The sequence below is a fragment of the Triturus cristatus genome, chromosome 3_1, assembly GCF_964204655.1.
Source record: "Triturus cristatus chromosome 3_1, aTriCri1.1, whole genome shotgun sequence".
Classification (NCBI taxonomy): domain Eukaryota; kingdom Metazoa; phylum Chordata; class Amphibia; order Caudata; family Salamandridae; genus Triturus; species Triturus cristatus.
Genome location: NC_140583.1, coordinates 863,512,716 through 863,532,742, shown reverse-complemented (window position 1 = coordinate 863,532,742; position 20,027 = coordinate 863,512,716). Strand labels below are relative to the sequence as shown.

The window sequence follows — 20,027 nt, the reverse complement described above, 5'->3', positions numbered from 1 at the left end:
TAGTAAAACAATAGGAGAATTAATTGGTCACTGAGAGGCAAACTGAATTCCAATAAATTCTTAGTATGTTTATATGCACACCCCATAAGAAATATATTTATCAAGATAAGCAAGCTCTCTAAAATATGCCTGACTGAATTACCCATCACTTTTTACTAACTGTTAAAGTTTTCAGCTTGTGTGTTTATGGTTCAGAAAAGCTGCAATTTCCACGGAAGCACTTAAACAGCTAGCACACCATTCTTGGGGATAGCGGGGATGTGTGGGTAATATCACCATGGTAATGGTATTTGTTTAATATTTTTCCGCAACATATATGGGTCCTGTGAAGAGAATTTCGGCAGTTATAAACTCTTAACTACTACTTCTCTGCAGAACTTTATTGCCGCAAAGGGGTTGATTTAATAATTTTCTGTAACATTATAGGAAGCACTTTCAATCGTGTACTTTCCCATTAAGTGGAATGTAACTTGCTACTACTAAATGCCACACTTTATTCAACACAAAATGGATGAGATTTGGAACAATCAATAAACAAAACATGTGGAAACTCAGCATGATCAAGGGGTATCCTAAAGTGAATACTGAGACAGTAATGATTAAAGGAAGAGCAGAGACCAGACTTGTTCAAAAATCTGAGAATCCCTGCAACACCAACAGGTTCGTAAAATGAGGTCCTTGTGGCCGTCCCTATAATCATTCGTCCTGCTACCAATCTGTGATCGACTTTCATGACAGTTGGTAACATCGCAATCCAACCCTCAACTTGAATGTAAAGACAAAATGTAAAAACCCAGTTTTAAGAAAAAATGTAATACCAACTATTAGCTATTTTCTCAGTCATTCAGATTTAGCCTGGATCACGTGATGGATGAAGCAAGAAACCAGGGTAAGGCCTCCGGGTCCCCTAATTCGGAGTTTGCACTTCGTCCACAGACCAATTCTTGAGTATTTTTAGATAATTAAAAACTATTGTTGTCTAAAGCGAATGGACCGTCGGTCAGATCGCAGCTTTCTGCATGGGGCAGAGGCACCCCTCCCATTTAGTGTCTGGGCCGACAGAGGGAATGAGGCACCTTATTCCCTCCATGCAGACTGCCTTACCGGTCTATGGATTCCTGATTACTAGATGCATTGCGTCTTTGCCCGGAGACACAGCAGGTTATTGGATGGGCCAGGAAAGTGTGCCCCGGACTAAACCCCAACAGACTAGGCAATTTCAACGGAGGTGGCTTCTTCCCCCCACCCCAACCACATGCACACATGATTCCACCCGCAGCCCGATGCCGGCCCATGACAGACTACTGGCCATAGGAAGAAGACTACAGATTTATCTATGTTGGCCATCTTGCATTGGGCAGTCTTCCTATTCAGCCTTTTTGATTTCAACGCAAGCCCCCTCGGCCAAGGCTATTTTTGTAGGCGTGAAGGGAGAAATTCTGCTCACGGGGTGAACACAACAGTTGCTCGGAAGAGTTGGTGGGAACAATTTGACTTGCTTGCTCAACCTGCTTAAACACCTAGACTCTCCGGAAGCTCCTTTCTCTTGTGCTTGCTCCACTTAGGCAAGACCGAGCCTCATTCTTCTGAACTATGTGTGATACTCACAGACTGAGGAGGATTACGAGATTACTTTAGTTCATCCGACTGACTTGTGACTCCATCTTTTTTTAATTTTTTTCCCCCTCCCCCCATTTATGTTTTTGGCTGCCTCTGGGCATTTAGCCATTACTGTTAGGAATGGGGAAACATAAGGCTGCAACCACCCCACCTAAACCACCAATAAGCATTTCACTTGATGGGTTCCTTCATGATGCCGTCGGTGTAATAATAAGGAAATTGAACTTTCAGAACAAAGGTTATCTCTCACACCTGATCCACCAACCCAAACTACTTGCCTTTCGGTGATCTGTTCGCCATTATCAGAGGTGCCAGTGCGACCAGTCAATATCCCTGCAGCAGAGAGTTCTCACTCGCCTACTGCACCTTCTGTATCAATTCCCTGCTTGGCTTGCACATCAGCTAGGGGTGCACCAGCGAAAAGGAAGAGGCAGCTGCCAACTGTCAGACCGAAGAGCAATTAGTTACCTATTCTGGCTGCTTAGCGGGATTAAGATGGATGTAGTGTGGCTGATTTTGCAGACACCGAAGGGGCAATGTGTGGGAAAATAACTGTCTTCTTGGAGGCCAAGTTAAAACCCATCTACGACCGCATGTGGGCCACTGAAGCTGAACTATTTAAACTGAATTCAGATGTATTGCCTCCCTCTTCTGTCCCATTCCAGACTGTCGAACCTGGATTGGAAGGTGTAGTAGCACTCCCAATTGTAACAAACATGTGATGGGTAGCTCTAGTTCCACGTCCATCCCAACTCTTGACCAAGGGGAACTGAGACCTACTCGCAACAATGCTCATACACCATTGTGAGTGTGTGGTGATGATCCAGTGGGAGGGGAAGAGTGAGGATAATGGATGGACAGGAAATTGGCCCAGCGGGGACCATGCCTCCCTGCAATCAATCTTCTTCCTGAGGCATGTGCATATGTGATACTGTTGTCAAATGTCCAGAGCTTGGCCCCAAATAGTTTTGAATTTCCCACCCAGTTAAAAAAACACAAGGTCATACACTGGCTCTCAACTAACGCAGATTTTTCTTTTTCTGTTTTGTCTGGTATTTTTTGATAGTTTGTAGGGTTGGTTGGGTGGGCTGCCTGAAGAATAAATTTTAGGCATCTACCTATTACCCTGGGGTAGTTGTTTAGGTGCTCCCAATGCTTAGTAAATCCGGGCACTATTAAACCCCTTCCATTGGGTTACATTTATTGTCACCTGAAATAGGAGACTTTGAATCCAATCCATTACCCTAGGTCATCCACCTCTGTATTCCCACAGGAAATCGCGTTTTGGCCCTCAATGGTTTCCTTCAGCATGAGTAACCTGTTCTTGGCCTTTAAGGCCAGGATTTTTCTGCTCCGTTTACCTCCCATTGCTGTAAGTCGGGGATTGTGCTTTCAAAAAGGGGTTGCTAGAAAATCCTTTTTTTACCCACGCTCCCAGGTCGCTAAAGTTAAAATCTCTATCAATATCTGGGGCCAGACTAGCCCGCACTCAAATAAATTGCCAGCAATCACTGCTGTCTTAGCTGACCCTCCATTAATTGACATAGACATAGCAGTGACACTTCCTGTACCATTGCCAACGCCGCTCTCTCTCTGATTGCACTCCTGTTCCCACCTTCCAGAGATAGACAGCAATGTACTCCAGCCATATTGATTACATTCTTATTAACATCATGGTATGGAGATTTCTGCAGGACAGGTTAGAAGTGTGTATCGGTGAGAGTGGCCATACCCCACTGATTTCATTTGTTCGGATGTGCCACCATCTACCATGTTGAAGCCTATTGAGCCAAGTGAGAACGTGCTGCCAGTGACTAACAACCATAGAAATATGAGGTGGAATACTGTATGCTCCTCTTCTAGGGCAGCTTCAGACATCTATGCCAATGTGGCTACCCGCATGACTATGATGCTTGAAAATTAGTTGAACTGTGAAGTGATCATTAACCAAATTAACAGGACTGAAAGATTTTTGGTGAAGAATTACAAGCAGGCCCTTAGGAACCAAGATCCCACGAGTAATATAGACCACACTGCAGGACGGCAAAGGGCACTCTTGTCAATGCAATAAAAAGAGGAGCCAGTAATGAGATCAGGGAGTCTAGAATCCAATATAAGGTTGCAATAAGAACTGCCAAGGTAAATTGGGAAAACAAAAAATGGGATGACCTATTAGAGGCCTCTACTAATAAATATCTCAAGTTATTCTGGTGGCTAGTGAGCCAGGTTAGTGGGAATTTGGCCAAACCCTTGGAGACATCTAGCCAGTCGAGTGAGTGTGTAGCTCATTTTGAAAACCTTTACTCCCCTTCGTCACAGCACGTTCAGGAGCCAACCCCAAATGAAGAAGGAGCTGTCTACATTTTCGAGTTACCATCATCCTCAATTTCTTTTCCTTGCTGTAGCAGCAGCAGTGATCTCTTTGCAGAAGTAGGTAGATCTCCTAGGATGGTCAAGATTCCACCTGACCTTTTTAGATCTGATCTGACCGTATGGGTGCCCTATATCAATGCTGTTTCAATCGCGGCTGGTGCTGCAATGCCGGCAAAGTGGAAGGGAGCCGAGCTTGTCTCGGTTTTCAAAAAAAGAAATCCCAATTTCCCGATTAACTATTGCCCTATCAGTTTGCTAGACCACTTGCAAAAGTTATTTGGCAAGCAGTTCTTTGGGATCTATTGGAGTGGATTGATGAGAACCAGATTCTCACCCATTTGCAGGCCGGAGTTGGACCTATGATCGCAACTGTGAATCAGGTCTTCAGCTTTTGATGGCCAAGTGTAAGGCAGTGGACATAGGTGGGGAGGCACTTTTTGTTGCTTTATTGATCTTCGAGCAACTTTTGATCTGGTCCTGAGAGGAAAATTATGGGGGGTACTTTCTTGCCTGGGAATCACTACTACTTTGCTTAATATTAGTATGCACTTTCATGAAAGAAATTATGCACGGATTCAATAGGGCCCAAATGTGAATTTACTGAGAAAATTGCCATTGAATAAGGAGTGCACCAGTGTTGTGTTTTGGCCCCAACTTTCTTTCTTTTGTACATTAATAATTGTGCAGCGTTTTTGATAAACTGTGCAAAATATTCCCCAATTTTAGCAGGCCAAAGGGCACCAGCCCTTTCTTTAATGGACAATACCAGACACTTGTTGATAGATTTAACCTGTTTTGGCTGCTATACAGACTCAAAATTAACATCCTTCAAACTAAGCAGACGATCTATCATAAGGGGAGGAAGGCCAGAGGAACTTTCAGTCTGGGAAGGCAAGTACTGGAGAGGGTTAAGGAATTCAAATACTTCAGGATTCGCTTGTCATTTCTGGATTGTGGGCCCATCAGATCTTTAAGAGCTATTGTTTGATTAACCATCAGGTTTTGGCCATCCTTAGATTTGCTTAGAGAGCCTCTTGGTAACCGATCATTCCAGTAATCAAAATATATAGGCCCTATGGAATGAGTGCTGCTTGATACGTAGCAGAGCTATGAGTCACTGTTCTATCGCTCCTCTAGGGATTGGTGAGAAGAATTTCATAAGAGCTCTTGTGTGTATAGGGCAAGACACCCCTTGCACTCAAGCCCATCCCAGAGCTGGCTAGATTAAGACCTATGCTCTATTGGCTTCATATATTGTCTATCGAGGAGCTTCAACAATATAGAGATGGCTTTATAGATATTTTGATCTTACACAGTACTCAGAAGATACAGTGGCTGGTCCATGTCAAAGAGACCTTACAAGGTTTGGGGTTGGGTAATTATTGGAATATGCCTTCCTCGTTTTCAACATCCACAGTAGCTGTGATCAAATTAAGGTTTGGGGCACAATTTGATACCTGTAATGAGTCATCTAGTTCCACGGGCAGTCGTACTAGGTTTTTCCACTTGTATAAAAATATGCCTAGGTTGGAGGAACAGTTAGACTTCATTAGACTTGCAATTGCAAAGTCCTCTTTTTACAATTCAGGTATGGTATTTTGCACATTGCTACTTCACCTAAACATGGTCGTCATCATAGGAGAAGTTTATCTTGTGTCCCGCATGCGGCATTGCTGAAGAGACAGAAGAACATATATATTTTTTGTGTAAAGTACTTTAAACCAAGATTTAGGTGGATGGTGCCCATGTGTCGTCTTATGTGTCTGACGGACCATGTAAAAGCGCTAGGATTTGCAAAAGCGATTTTACTAGGGTGACAGTGAGCGCAGTTTCTAAATTACTGTTTGCAGCATGGTTAGACACAAAGCGATTGTGACCTCACTTGTTAGCAATGTAATTTGAGTGCTTTGTATGTGAACTCATCTCATTTTATTTTTGTATCAATTTAGCTTGATGATTATGGTTGTTTAGCAAGCTGATATTGGCTTACTGTATTTTTTTTATAAAGCCATTATGAACGAGTAATTTTAATGGAATTTTTAGCAATGTTATCTGGATGATGTTTCTTAATTATGCTGAATTTGTTTTAAATTGCTACTTGTTTATAGTATACATTTTATTTTGTGTGATAGAATTTTACATGATGAGTTTTTCTTTTCATTTTGTACTTCTTGATGACTATTATGTTCGATCTGTCAAATAGGGAGAGATTACACACTTTTATTGTGTCTATTGTGTTCATTAACTAGGCCGTCTGAAAACTTGTGGGGTCTCATGATATAATTTTGAAGAAAATTAATCTTCTCAAACTTGTACTACATAATTAAAATAGAATAATGTAATTTTCCAAATTCACTTTGAAAGTTACCATCACAACCCTATATTCTACCAATAAAGACCTGTCTCTTTTTTTTGTTTTGCAGTGTCCCAGATTCCTTTGGGCTGCAATGAGATTACGTCAGCCTGCTGCTGAGATTTAATGCTAGAAAATGCAGCCATTTTGTCGAGGGTCTTAGTTTTGCTGCAGCCGTTCAACTATTCTTTTAAAGTTTGAGGATCAAAGGATCTTAACTCATGCCTCAGTTGTCAGCCTTCCACTTCAGATAAGTTACTTAAAACAGGAGCTGGACAATCAGTTTAATTACATGATTGCAAATGTAGCTTCGAAGACGCCGATGAAAGATACTCCCAAGAAACAAAGGTGGGGACATTAATGGTGCGAATAGAAATAAACACCATATCTGACATTTAAAAGAAAAGAAAAGGATATTGAACAATTTCCATGACAGCTGTACCATAAAATCTAGGGAAACCTACAGATAAAACAACAAATGTACCTACAGGGTGACATATGCAACAAAGTCAAAGTATGCAATTCTTGAACAAGCTGTTGCAAGGACTATTTAGCACACATGTCAAACTAAATAAACCACTGGAAAACGAAATGCTAGTTTATTTTATGTGAAATGCATAAAAAGTATTACAAACCACTGACACTGCATATTGATACGCTAAGATAGAACTTGTAAAACATAGTAGTAATGCACATACATAATTACATTGTGAAACCATTTATTAGAACTGCACTTGAACCTGTTTATGGTTGAAGGAGCAAAGTCAGGTATAGATTGTAAATGTGCTTATTACTAGTTGAATCTAATTTCTGATTTGCTCTCTTCTTCCACTCTTATTTTCTACTACTGGCAAACTTTCCATCTAATTTCTTAAACTACAAATAGTTTTCATTCTTTTTAGGTCCCATATACATCCAGCTTTCCATTGGCACCAAACCTATTGTATCCAATATATACTTAGAGTGGGCTTTGGGTCAGCCCAGTGCTCATGATTAGATGGCTTTCTTTTCTATGTCAAATTCCTGCTTCTGATTCAATGTCTTTTCTCTCTTTTCTTCTGTTTTTTCTCACCCAAGAGGCACTTCTTTCTCATTGTGGTTGGTTTCAACGAGTTGTATCCTTCCACTGCTGACATCTTCAAGAGCTTGCCTTGCAGGGCATGAGGCACCATTTCCTCTCAATCTATCCCTACACTCACTTCTACACCATTTCCTACCCCCTGATCTCTTTACTTAAAAATTCACTAACTCCCGGCCCAACTCTGTTTGCAATTTGCTACCATAACAGTAGTGGGAGGCCATCTTGGAAATGCCACCTAATTGTCTGCATTCCTTGGCATATGCGTAGGCACAACCGCCATATTAGAATGCTTTTTCTTATGATTTATAAAAAAACATTCCCAAATAGCCTCTGTGCTTGTTCATACCTGGGTAGCCATCTTGCAGCGGTTTGTGCTGTAAGTGATAGCAAAATCAAAGAAAGCATTGGCAAAACCTATGTATGCGCAACCTGGTTTAAACTGAAGCCCAGAGAGCACAACAATGTATTAGTGAGTTTTTCAATATGGACTGGAAGGTTTGTGTTGGGTGAGGAAAGACTTGCTAAAAGTAGACGGACTAGTGTGTCGGTGCAATGCACTTCATGTGGTAGTGAATACATGACACCTTTCCCCTTAACCCCTTCAATATTGGAGCGCCTGCACTCTCGCAGCCATTTTCTCAAATACTGGAACTGACCTTTGCATTCTTAAGTATGTGCTGGGCCCACCTTTTTAATGATGACTATAAATGTCAATAAAACAGTAGCATAGGATTCTCTTCTGAGTGAATGTCAACTGTCCACCTTGCTGTTTGACATATTCAGGGGTTTTCTAGAGTATCATCTCAAGATTACAATTTACTTATGTGCTACATACAGTAAATTTAGAGTCAATGTCATGTCTTCTCAGTGTTTATCATTTAATTTTATTGTGATCGAAAAAGTTTATGCAAAAGGTGCCAAGCACAGATGATTGGGACTTTTTCATGGTTTTCATATAGTGGTAGTAAGTTAAAGTCATTCATTTTGATATAGGTTTCATATCAAGTTGTCACAGTCTTAGACCCAGTTTTCAACTGTATCAAGTTAAGATTATAGCAAGAAATGTATACGGGTTAGCTTGGAGTTGCAGTATTTGTAGAGTATTGTCATAGCAACACTAGTTTTTAAATCTCTACATCTGGTCTGGGATATAGATCAGACAAAACTAGAGGCTAATATTATCTTTAGAATTAATATTGAGGGAACTAGGGTGATATATTTCGAACCAACTCATCTTCCAATTAAGGGGCTGATTACGATGTCATCAGGAAAGCATTTCCACCGAATCGAGTTAGGAATGCTTTCCGAACGATTCGTATTCGGGGTGTCCTACCAACCGATTGCTATGTGTACGAATGCTTACGGACTCTATTTGGTTGGACTCCTATTGACTTCAATGGGAGCCTGTGTTCCGAAAGAGAACACAAGCTCCCACTGGAAAAAAGGGATGGGTGGGGAAAACCTTGCACCCTGTGGCGGGCACCACATGCTGCCTGACACACTGCGCTTGGTGGGGAAGGGGGTGAAGGGGGACCTGCTATGGGCCCCCAAAGTCCGATTCCCACATCCGTTTCATCTTGGTCAAACTGATTCGGAACGGCTGTCCGAATCAGTCATCGTACTTGCTCGTTCGGAAACCGTCTCCATTGAGCTGTACGATTCGGCTCTGAACAACTCAGGCTGCCTGAATCCCGTTCGAAACAGATTCGGACAGCCAGGACGGCTTCTTTGCATCATACTCGGTCGTACGGAAAGGTGACCGATTCGGTCGGGAACAGAGCTACCGAATAGGATACGCAGAATTCGAATCCTGTTAGGAGCCTTTCCTGACGACACTGTAATCGGCCCCCAAGTAGGAAATGGGATTTCAGGTGCCTAAAGATATTGGCAATGTATAAGACACTTACAAAAGAAGATGTGCTCTAAAGATAGAATCAACACATTGAAACACCTAGTTCCATTCAACTTCAAGAAAGTTGAATGGAACCAACACATTCAATTGCAAACTGCCCTCATGAAGCCTGCAATTCCATGCCAAGGTTAGTCCTAGCACATTAATTTTTATTCAAGAGTATAAATCATATACACTTACCCTATGTGTAAAGGCACTCAGTCTATAAAAATTCTTCTAAAAAAGTAGGCTCTACATATGAACAGTTATACCTACAAGTGACAATGTTCAAGGTCAGGTCAGTGGCGTAGCAAGGCGGGGCGGGGGGTCGAGTTTTGGGGGTGGTGCCTCCACCCCTCCCCCCCCCAGCTCTTACATGCGTTTGCTGCCAGGGCGGCAACATCCCCCTGCCCCCGCTCTTCAGCACGGCCGCGGGCGGTAAAGGCAGCGACCCCCACCAGCAGCAGAGTGCCTAGCTACGCCACTGGGTCAGGTTGCTACTTTCAAAACTATTCACAACAATATGAGGCCTATTCACAAAGGTAAACTTAAACATGAGTAAATCTACATGTGTAAGTTTACCCGTACACTTTTGAGTAATTTACTACTTTTGACTATTCACCATTTACGGATTTAAAGTTTCTAAAAAGTATAAACTTACATGTCTCCACCACCTGAAACGGGTGAGGAGCCAAATGTACAACTCTAAGTTACTGCTACCAAAATGGAGCAATTGTAAGTCCAAAATGGAGTAGTAGTAAGAGCACCATGTAATCATCATTTGATAACTACTGATCCTGCAATACCTTAGAAAATAATGCAGACAGGGACTTCAAATAAGAACCCACTGAGCAATAATGTTGAGATAAAATAGTTTGTTTCACAATTTTAAAATTATGTGGAAATTATACGGCATTTAAAAAAATATATATTTTAGAAATAACAATTTTTATTGATAAAACACTTTAAAAATCTTTTATTTGAAAGGTATTGTAATCATTTTTAAAGTAAATATTTAAATGAATTATTTTCATTAATTCTGTACAAAACTGTTTGTATTTTTAATATATATTAAGTAAATAAAAAATTACTTTAGGTGCGATTATATTTTACTTTTTTAAATAGATCTTCAAAAATTGTTTTGCATTTTATTTAATAAATTTAAATGGATTTAATAATTATGTAACAATAAGTTAAGTGGGCAGGAGGACGCCACCATCAAGAGGGAGATGGAGGAGTCAGATCTCCATGAGGTGAGGTATTAAAAAAAAGTGAAAAAATTAATTACATTTATAATAAAAAATAGAAAAGATATTTCAAGTAAAACATGTATAATGTTACATAATTGTATATATTTTAATTTTAGATTAATACATTTTTTACAACATTGATAATTTAAATTTAAAATTAATTATCTTGAATACACTAAACTAATATAACTAATAAAACTAATATATTTTTTTCTGAATTTTTAAGTGATTACAGGCCTAAAGGTCATTAAATTAAATTTAATAAAAAATAATGTTATATTAATTTTTTTATTTAAAAAAGTTAATTAAACTTTGTTAAATTCAAATAAAAAATAGTTTACTTTATATAATTCTTTTGCCGTTAAAATAACTTAATTAATATTTTTAGGTAATTAAAAAATTATTTAATTCAACATTAATTCTTATGAAGGTTTCATTTTAAGTCCCAACCGCCACTGTTTTCTGTGGGAGGGTTTTGCAGGACCAGCAGTTAATGTGTGGTGATGGACTTTAGAAGTGCAGTTTGTGAATGGAAACTGACTCAGTCTTTTGTGGGTTGGTGCACGTCCTTCCCTAAGCCCCTCTTTACTCCTCACCAAATCCCTATTTTGTAGTAAGTAGTCCTTATTTTTCAGCCACTACCCTCTGTCCCGCTTACATTTTTATTTAAAACATATACTTACTTGTCTGGGGACTGCACAGACAGAGCAGAGATCTTTACAGAGAAAAAGATATCAGAGGTTTGTGAATCGCATTTTGTAGTATGGTCATAGTACTATGAATATACTACAAAGTGCATTTGTCAATAGGCCCCTCAGTTTGAACCAAAAATTAGTAAAATTGAAAGCACCAGAATAGGGTTGTCATAAACAGAACCTAGGACTGTAATGGTGGTATAACACATTCATTTACTGAAATACTTCATAAAACAAGAGGAAGACTGCATGGGTTTCTGGAGAGCCGGGCAGTACAAAAATATACAAAAAACCTTTAGCACAAGAGAACCCTGGAGATCCCCGTCACCATTTAGGCAATCACTTAACTATCTGCATAGCACAATCTATGTAAAGCAGAAACAACAAGGCAACTCTTTCAGCTACAAACTGCAATGCAGGTTCTGAACGATTTGGTGTAGCCTTGTACAGCAAATCGGATATCAAAGGCATAACCACTTTTCCTTGCCTTTCTGATATGGGTTACTAATTATTTTGTGAGTCATGGAAGCACATACATCCCATTGGGATGCAACGGAGGAAGGAACTTCCATCCTCTTAGAATCCATCTATGAACTTTCATGCTCTGAACAAGGGAAGATGACTGAGAAACCTTGCCGGGTGACACCATGTATTCAAGTTTTGCACATTAGCCATGTGTATTTCCTTCTGTCAGTATTGTAACGGGAATTTCTGATAGGTGTAGTCCTGCATTACAGACAGGAAACACTAACAAGTACCAGAATACAGGAGTAATTCTGGGACTGAAAGGGTGACTCATGCCTTAACTGGGAAACCTCGAGAGGTCTGGTGGTGCAGAGGGCAAGCAGTTTGATTTTTTGGCACACTGGCTCCAGGAAATAGCTCTACTGAAGTGGTTACTTTGGTCCACTCCAGTATGTAGAGGGTACCTTTATTTTGATGTGGCAAGAGAGCGCTTAGCTGTAAAGCTGGAGTGTTCAGACAGAGGCAGTTGCAAATAGAATTATGAATACTAGGTTCTCTCAGAAGGAAGGCAACAAAAGGAAACACAATTGTAGTGCGTGAAAGAAATGACTTCTTCTTTAATAAACATAAAACTGCTATGTGGGTGTCAGGAACAAGGCATGGACCCAATGCAGGTGGTGACACTGACTCACACAAATGGCTGATGCCGAAGAGAGAAACTTTGTGTAGGTTGTTGCTTTGACCAAGTAAAGAAGCATTCAGCTGTTGACTGCTTGGAAACAACCTCAACGGGACGAGTGTAGTAAGAGGGTAGGAGAAGAAGTGGGGGCATCCCAAAAGTTTGACAGCCTCAGCATCATCTGTGGGAGTATTTTGTTGTCAACGAAAAGATTGAAGATAAAGATTAAAGAGGGCAGGGGAAAAGGAAGGCATCAGAATGAAGAACAAATAAATGTGACAGTTGTGATAAAAAAGGGAGAAAAGAAGTAGTGCCCAGTCCTGAAGGTCAATCAGGGTCATCAGCCTGTCTAAATGAATCGTGGAGTTCATGCTCAGTAGGTGATATGTGCTAGGCTGGGAAACGACCATTTTCCCCGTAACCCAACAGCACCCAGATGTGACTGAAGTCTCCACAGATCAACCAATTCGCCCTTAGTCTGAAGGATGCATCTCTGATGTTGAGATTGGGATGACATTGCGTAGATTAAAACCAATTGGCGGAACAACTGATTTTTTTTTTATCTCATCAGGACTTTTATAAAAAATAATACAGGTCATTTAGCTCACTTGAGAGTTCTGGAAAGGCAAGAAAAACACATACAGAAAATTCAGAAAGATACCGTCTAGCCATATGGAGCGATCTAACATACTTCGAACACTCCCTGGATGAGCCCTGCTTTCACTTTAATGAATTCAAGCTGGTTATACAGTTCGGTTTTGGGTAGTTCTATGAATCGAAGGTAACAATATTCTGTTCAGACTCCAGGACTGAGACTTTTTCAAATGTTTTGGGTTCGTCCAGCATAATACAGTCTTCCAAAGGCATACAGTCGTCCAAAGGCGTGCTACTGGATCAGACGAGCAAAGGAAGCATGTAAGGTCTGAGCTGCAGTGCAGTCATTATTCAGTTTTTGCACATGCCTAGGCCCTTGGCACAGTGCTTTGAATGTGACCTTCAATTCAAATGAAAGTCAGTGAAGAGCTTTCGCAGTCGGCTCAATATGGTCCGGTTTCTGAACACGCAAGCACATTGTGGATGTTTGATTTAGTTAAGTCTTTCAACGTGGTTTTTGGCGGCACGTGCATACTATGTTACAGTGACCCAATCTGGCCATGACCAGTGCCAACGTCAGATCAACACAGTGGTCAGTCTGGAGAAACAGAAGGTTTTTCGGGAAGGTCAAGAGTTAAAAAATTGTTTCCTTAACTACAGCGTTGATTTGTAGCGTGAAGCTGAGGTCCGAATCAAAGCTAATACTCAGTTTTCTCAGCTGCTGGCATGACGGGGCAGGAGAGAATCAAGATTGGCAGGCGACTTGACAGGCATAGACTCTAAGCAACCCCCTCCTTCAAAAAGCCCTTCCACTGCAACCTGTTCAATGAGAGGCAACTTTCCTTCACCCAAAGGTAGACGTGGTCTAGACCTTCTACTGATCCCTCTCTGGGTTATCCTCTAAACAAAGATGTATTCTTGTATCTGGAAGTCTACCTGACGCTTGTGAATGACCTGTACTATGGGAAGCATGTAAATACTGTAGAGGATCAGGGACTGAGGGGATCCCTGCAGAACTCCACATAGTACTTTTCAGGAGGACAAGGTGGAAGAGCACTTCCAAATTTGTTGACTCTAGTAGTGAATTAACAAATCAATCCAACCCATGGCTATTCCTGAAATCTCCAGCTACACCTTATACTGCTGAATAGCACAATGTGATCAACCATGCTGTAAGCAGCTGGGAGATCAAGGTGGATCAGAGCTGCTTGTCATCCTTCATCAAGGGAGACAAGGATTTTTACCTCCAACTAAACAAAATGAATCTTTATTGCTGTCACTCCTCATAAAGAGGGCCACCCACCATCGGAGGAATTTGGGAAAAACGTTGTGATAGTTCTGAACTGCACCTTTTTCCCAACCAGACAGGCCAGTTTGATTATTAGTGTCACAATAGAGAAAATGTTTTCCTAAAATTACCCCAAACCATTGTCAGAATTGTATTCTTGTCTTATTCCTTTGGCTTCATTCCAGCACACTTGTAAAATGCTGGACAGCCCTGCAGTGCATCCTGTCCCTTTATGCCAATTGCTAATTGTTTCTAGACTCTTGATATTCCATCTGACACCTACCATTACAAAAGTATACAAAAAGTAATGGATGGAAGGCTTGGATTAATCTCAGCCACTGGTAATCACTCTGGGCTGCATTCCAGTCCATAGTTATTTTGCACACCATGCCACCTCAGTTAGACTGATCAGTCAGGTGTAGCTTGGTTCCAGTGGCACTGAGTGCACATGTCTAGCATCAGGGTATACCCACCCCACTTAGGGCGGCATACTAAATTGTACAAAAAAGTGATGGAGGGAATGCTTGAATTATTCTCAGCTCCTGGTAATCACTCTGGATGCATCTCAGTCCATCATTATTTTGCACACCATGCCACCTCAGTTTGGACCCAGCCATATGCAAATCCGTATTGACCCTGCTCCAGTGGAGCAGTCCAAACCAAACTGCTAGGCCAGGTCCTCCCTGACCCGGAACACAAGCAACCCAGGACCAGTTTCGTCATAGTTAGGGCTTATTAGCTAGGTATAACTTGGTTCCAGAAGCACAGTATGCATTGAACCAAAGCCAGGGCATTCACGTCCCACTTAGAGTGACGCATTAAAGTATGTAAAAAAGTAATGGATGGAACGCTTGAATTAATCTCAGCCACTGGTAATCGCTAGGGCTGCATCCCAGTCCATCAGCCAGGTATAGCTTGGTTCAAGTAGCACAGTGTGCATGGGGTGGTACTGCGTCTGGGCATACCGGTCCTACTTGGTCAGCACACTAAACACCATAACAGCTGTACTAAAACAGCACACTAACATATGATAAGGCATTCATGTTGTCATCCACAGGGGAAAGTAAGCAATTCTGATTTTGCTAGATCGAGTTGCACTTAGCACAGTGAACTATTCTGTGACCAATCAGATGTGTGTATATGGCTTAGAAATGGCAGAGGTGAACAGTGCCGGCTCCTCCCCTAAGGCGAAGGAGAGTCGCTCCACTGCTTTGAAGCAGTGAAAGAAAGGAAAAATACAATGATAATAACTTGATGTTATTATCATTTTATTTTGTTCTGCTGCGGCAGCTTGGCGGGGTGGGCGGGCTCCTCTGCTCACAGAGCATGGCAGGGGAAGGAGTGGTGGTCATCACAGCCTGGGTGGAGAACATGCACAGGCCCCCAGTCCCTGTCTGAGCACCGAACTACGTCGCTCAGATCAATCACAACGCTGCATTGCAGCGTTCTGATTGGCTAGGGGGAGCCTGGATGTGCTTCCTGCTCGGCGACTTCGGCCCTACACGGAGGAAAGATGGCGTGGGAGAGCACGGCAAGAGGTAAGTGTATTTTTCTTTTTTTAATCTTTTTTAGACACACTTAAGCCCTCCTGCCACCCCAGATCAGTGCCAGCTGCCACTGCAGGTGAAGGCATTTTAAGCAGAATGGGTACAGCAAGTCATAATGGGACCATTATGCCAAACTTCCACAAGGTAACAGCATGTTCCAAGCGGTCAATTCCCCCCCCCCCCCCCCCCCTTTCATAGTTTATGGTACATGGAACCCCTAGACAGAGTCAAATACTTCATTGAGAAATGTGCCTGCTGCAGAAGTCTTGGATCAGCCTGAAAGTCACAGGCTTAAATCCCATCACAACGTAGACATTCATGCTTCTGACATTAAAAAAAAATAATCACTTGATTACTTGGTATATGTAGCATTTGGATCCCAAGTGGTCGCTAATCCTTACCTCTGTTGAGTGCAGGGGGGCAACAACTCATGAAAGGCAGAGTCTGGAGTGGATCGTGGTGCCCCTCGACTCCCTGCATACAAGCCTTCCCCTGGAATCTTTTCTGCTTTTTATTTTTATTTATTTTTAATTAAAAACTTGAGGAAATACGAGTTCAGTTATTGCTGCTATCAGGGGATTTCAGAGCTCTACTAAGTACATGAGGAGGGACCTATCTTGAAGTGTTTGTTCTCCCCTTGGTTGGCAGATAGAGAGGTCTCTGAATCAGACAGAAGACACCCGGTGGGCTGGTTACAGGTAGCCAAGAGCAGGGTCATGACAGGCCTTGCAGAGCAGACAAAGCACCTTTTGAGACATCATGCCAGGTAATGATGAGCCGGCGCAGTACCTGCAAGGCAGGGAGGATGCTATTGTTTCATTGCTGGATGAAAGATTATCCAAGCGGCAGCATTTTCCACACTCTACAGCTCATTACCTCTCGGAAAAGAGGTGAAGGGAAACACCACTACAGTAGTCTATTAGGGACATCACCCTCCAACAGTCATACTTCCCTTCCTCTTCTTTTCCCGTGATGTCCCTAATTCTCTATTGCAATTACTTTCTCTTTCAGAACACTCACATTTAACATGCTATGTTTCTCATCTATTGGTTCGGCTTTGCAAGCAGTGTCATCTAACAATATAACAATGTCTTTCCCCCCAAAGTTAGGGAAGATCCTCTGTTTTTTCAGGTGGCAGCTTCGGACAAAAGCATTTGAAGTCACTGTTTAAAGCCCTGTGTGTTACACTATAAACCATGCTCAAATACCTTTTTATCCTGCTTCATAGGATGACTCGAGCCACCATGTTGTCCTTACCTCGCTTGCATTAAAGATATGCCAGTGAAGCAGTAAGCGTGGACAGTGCCAAATAAACCACACAAGCTAGAAAATAATCTTGCTGTGGACATCAAAATAAAAAGGCATATCAAAAACATAACAATAAGATAGGAAGGAGGTGAATCCAATCCTGTTCTCTATGGAATTCTGCACTAAAGTCCACGTCTCTGTTGTCCCTCACTAGGACTATGGCACCATCCACTCATTCCTGGAGTATCTCAAAATGCAAAGCGGGCGATTGATGGGCATATCTGAGAAAGAAAGAGGTGACAAGTGTTGGCTCAAAGATGTCATCTGTCTCCTGTTGACTCCCTGTGATGAAAGAATGAGGCTTGACACAACCTTACCCTTAGTCACCCGTGTCGTGGGCACTTTTACCTGCTGGTCAAAATGCCTCTGTACCGGCCAGGCATTCCTCAAGAGAACCCCACCCATGGAAGCTCTGCAGTACACTATGAGATACTATAAGATGTCTATAAGCATTCAAATACATACTTAGCTATTTCCTGTTACATACAACTTTAAGACTGGCACCTCCTATTTGTGTGGCTCCCACAGCTACTACACATTAATGGAAGTTACAGTCTCCATCAGAGATCACAAGTGATGAGTTATTACTGGAGACAGTTTTCCCGGTTTTACCTAGATAATTTATCCCTGGTAAAAGCAATGGGATTTCCTCATGTTATTCCTCATTGCATAAGAGTCCTTAGAGGATTAATTTGTAATCCCCAATAATACCAGGATTTGTTCCTCTCAGTAATGTGGGTATTGTTAACAGCGGGTGCAGTATTACAGACGCTTTTACCAGGCCACTCATAATAAGTGAATTAATATGGTATTATTAGGGCCTTGCTCATACAGATTGCTCCGGCTTAAAATTCTAAATCTCTACATGCGTGTTCCTTGCGGTCTTGCACTATAATGTGAACATTTTCATTTGAGGCAAGACTTTGTGGCACAAAAGCCATTCGTGGCTACAAAAGAAAGGACTGTGTGGTGTGATGCAGGGATCAGATATGAGCTAGGTGGTACTTTGCGATCTAAAATTGAAAGTCGAGTTGTATTAAAGAACAAGAGTGCTGGTTGAGAAAGTATGGAACTGATGAACAGGGCTGCACGATAGCACAAGGACAACAATTGTTCAAGGAGATAGAAGAGGGAATGGGCAGGAAAACATGCTGCATTAGACTGTGCATGAATGCAAAAAGAAAAAAGAGATTCAACAACAGGGATATTCCACAACCAAAGAGCACAAAAATCACTTTCCAAACGTCAATACGTGAGTCCAGTCCTTTGCAACGAATGTGACAGTTTACTGCAACGAATGGGGCAGTTTAGCACACTTGAGAATACTCACCGTTAGCTTAATGGCCTTTTCTGGTGCAACACCTACAAGCTGGGGCAACAGACCTGTGCAAAAAAAAAAACGAACATGGAGATTTAATAAGATATTTCAAAAGCAATCTGGAGTACTCTTGCTAATTCTGTCAGATTTAAATGTAAAAAGGCACACAATGTCTACTGTATGGGCAGTAGAAATACGAGAAAAAAAGATTCTGGGTCCATTCCACAATGGAAATTGCAAATCTGTATCCATAAATGTTCCCCTGCTCTCAGGTGCAGGCTTATGATTTTCCCTATTCACAAATATGTTCATGTAGTGACTTTTTTGGGCGTTTCTATTTCCTCGTTGTGTAATTTGACATGGAGGGTACAATTTAATGTTGGGGAAAGACAACAACACTGGGCAACTGCACATTTCGTTTTGTGCTTTTTTACTGCACGAGTATAACATTTTCTCACATGAGCAATCCCTTCCTCCACACCCCCACGATGTGAAGGGGTGGTTCATTCCTCTTCCCACAGTGCAAAGGGATTTGCCCATTTCCAGGGTGAAAAGGGGTCTGCAAAGTTCCACACACTGCGTTGTTGTCGGCATTCACAACTAGTGAGGTAAAGTACGCATCGATTCTTCCACTTCCCACCCTTTGCCTTCGATTTTCTCCTGCATAAGTGGACACACAGCCAGTGGCGTAAAGCAAAATGATGGCCCTCTCCTGTTGGATGTGAAGAGGGGTCCGTGAGTCTCCCATATCTCATGTTTATTGGCATTGGGCTGAATGGAGGCCTCCTGAAGGGCTCCCCCGCCCAGCCCCTCCCCCCCCCCCCCACTCCCTCCAACCGAACCGCACCCCACCTCCACCCACAGGGGCCTGTGTTACGCCCATGCACACAGCCTTGGCGTATACTTACATAAGAAAAGTAATGGGGGGCGGGGCATATATGAATTTATGACTGCTAGGTGACTTGATGCCCTAACTCGTCTTCTATCAAAATGCAAGTCGTGATGGACAGCTGAGTCGAGAAACTAGCAAATAATGAAAAGCAAATGAACACAATTCTGCCGAAGTGAATTTTTATGCAGGTCTGTCGGGTGAGCAGGGCTGCCAAGAACCAACTAAAAGCAGAAGGGTGAAGGCCTTGCCTGCGTGGCAGGAGCCAAGGCGTCACGGTTTAATTCTTATTGTGAGAGACGCCCCACGGCGTCGAGGGAGCACAGGAGTCAGTCTGAAGTTTCAATCCTTGCCTTTACAAACGCTGAACAGGAAAGATAGGCAGGGCCCTCTCAGACAGACGAGCGCTCGTATTCACGAGGGAAAACACTGCTTCATTTCGAACCAGAAGGGAAACGCGATTCCCATTTAGAATGAACCTAAAAACAGATGTTTCCAAAACTGAATCTGTAAAGACCGAGGAGGGTAGATTCTCAAAAGCGCACGCCAGGTAAAATAAATGTACAGATTCAGGGAAATGTCTTAATCGATTTGTGACATCGTGTGGCACCAACATGTGGCACCCACAGGGGGGGTAAAGCCAGGTTTTGATATCATGCAAATCGGCCGCTAGCAG

At 42.1% G+C, this 20,027-nt stretch overlaps 1 protein-coding gene across 1 annotated transcript in view; it reads right to left on the bottom strand.

Annotated features, from left to right (window-relative positions):
* SLC25A12 (solute carrier family 25 member 12) overlaps positions 1-20,027 on the bottom strand; it is a 466,840-nt gene that overhangs the window by 106,442 nt on the left and 340,371 nt on the right. The window contains exon 12 of the mRNA XM_085645302.1: positions 18,475-18,527. Coding sequence (XP_085501428.1) covers positions 18,475-18,527 — 53 coding nt within the window. The remainder of the gene's footprint in view (positions 1-18,474; positions 18,528-20,027) is intronic.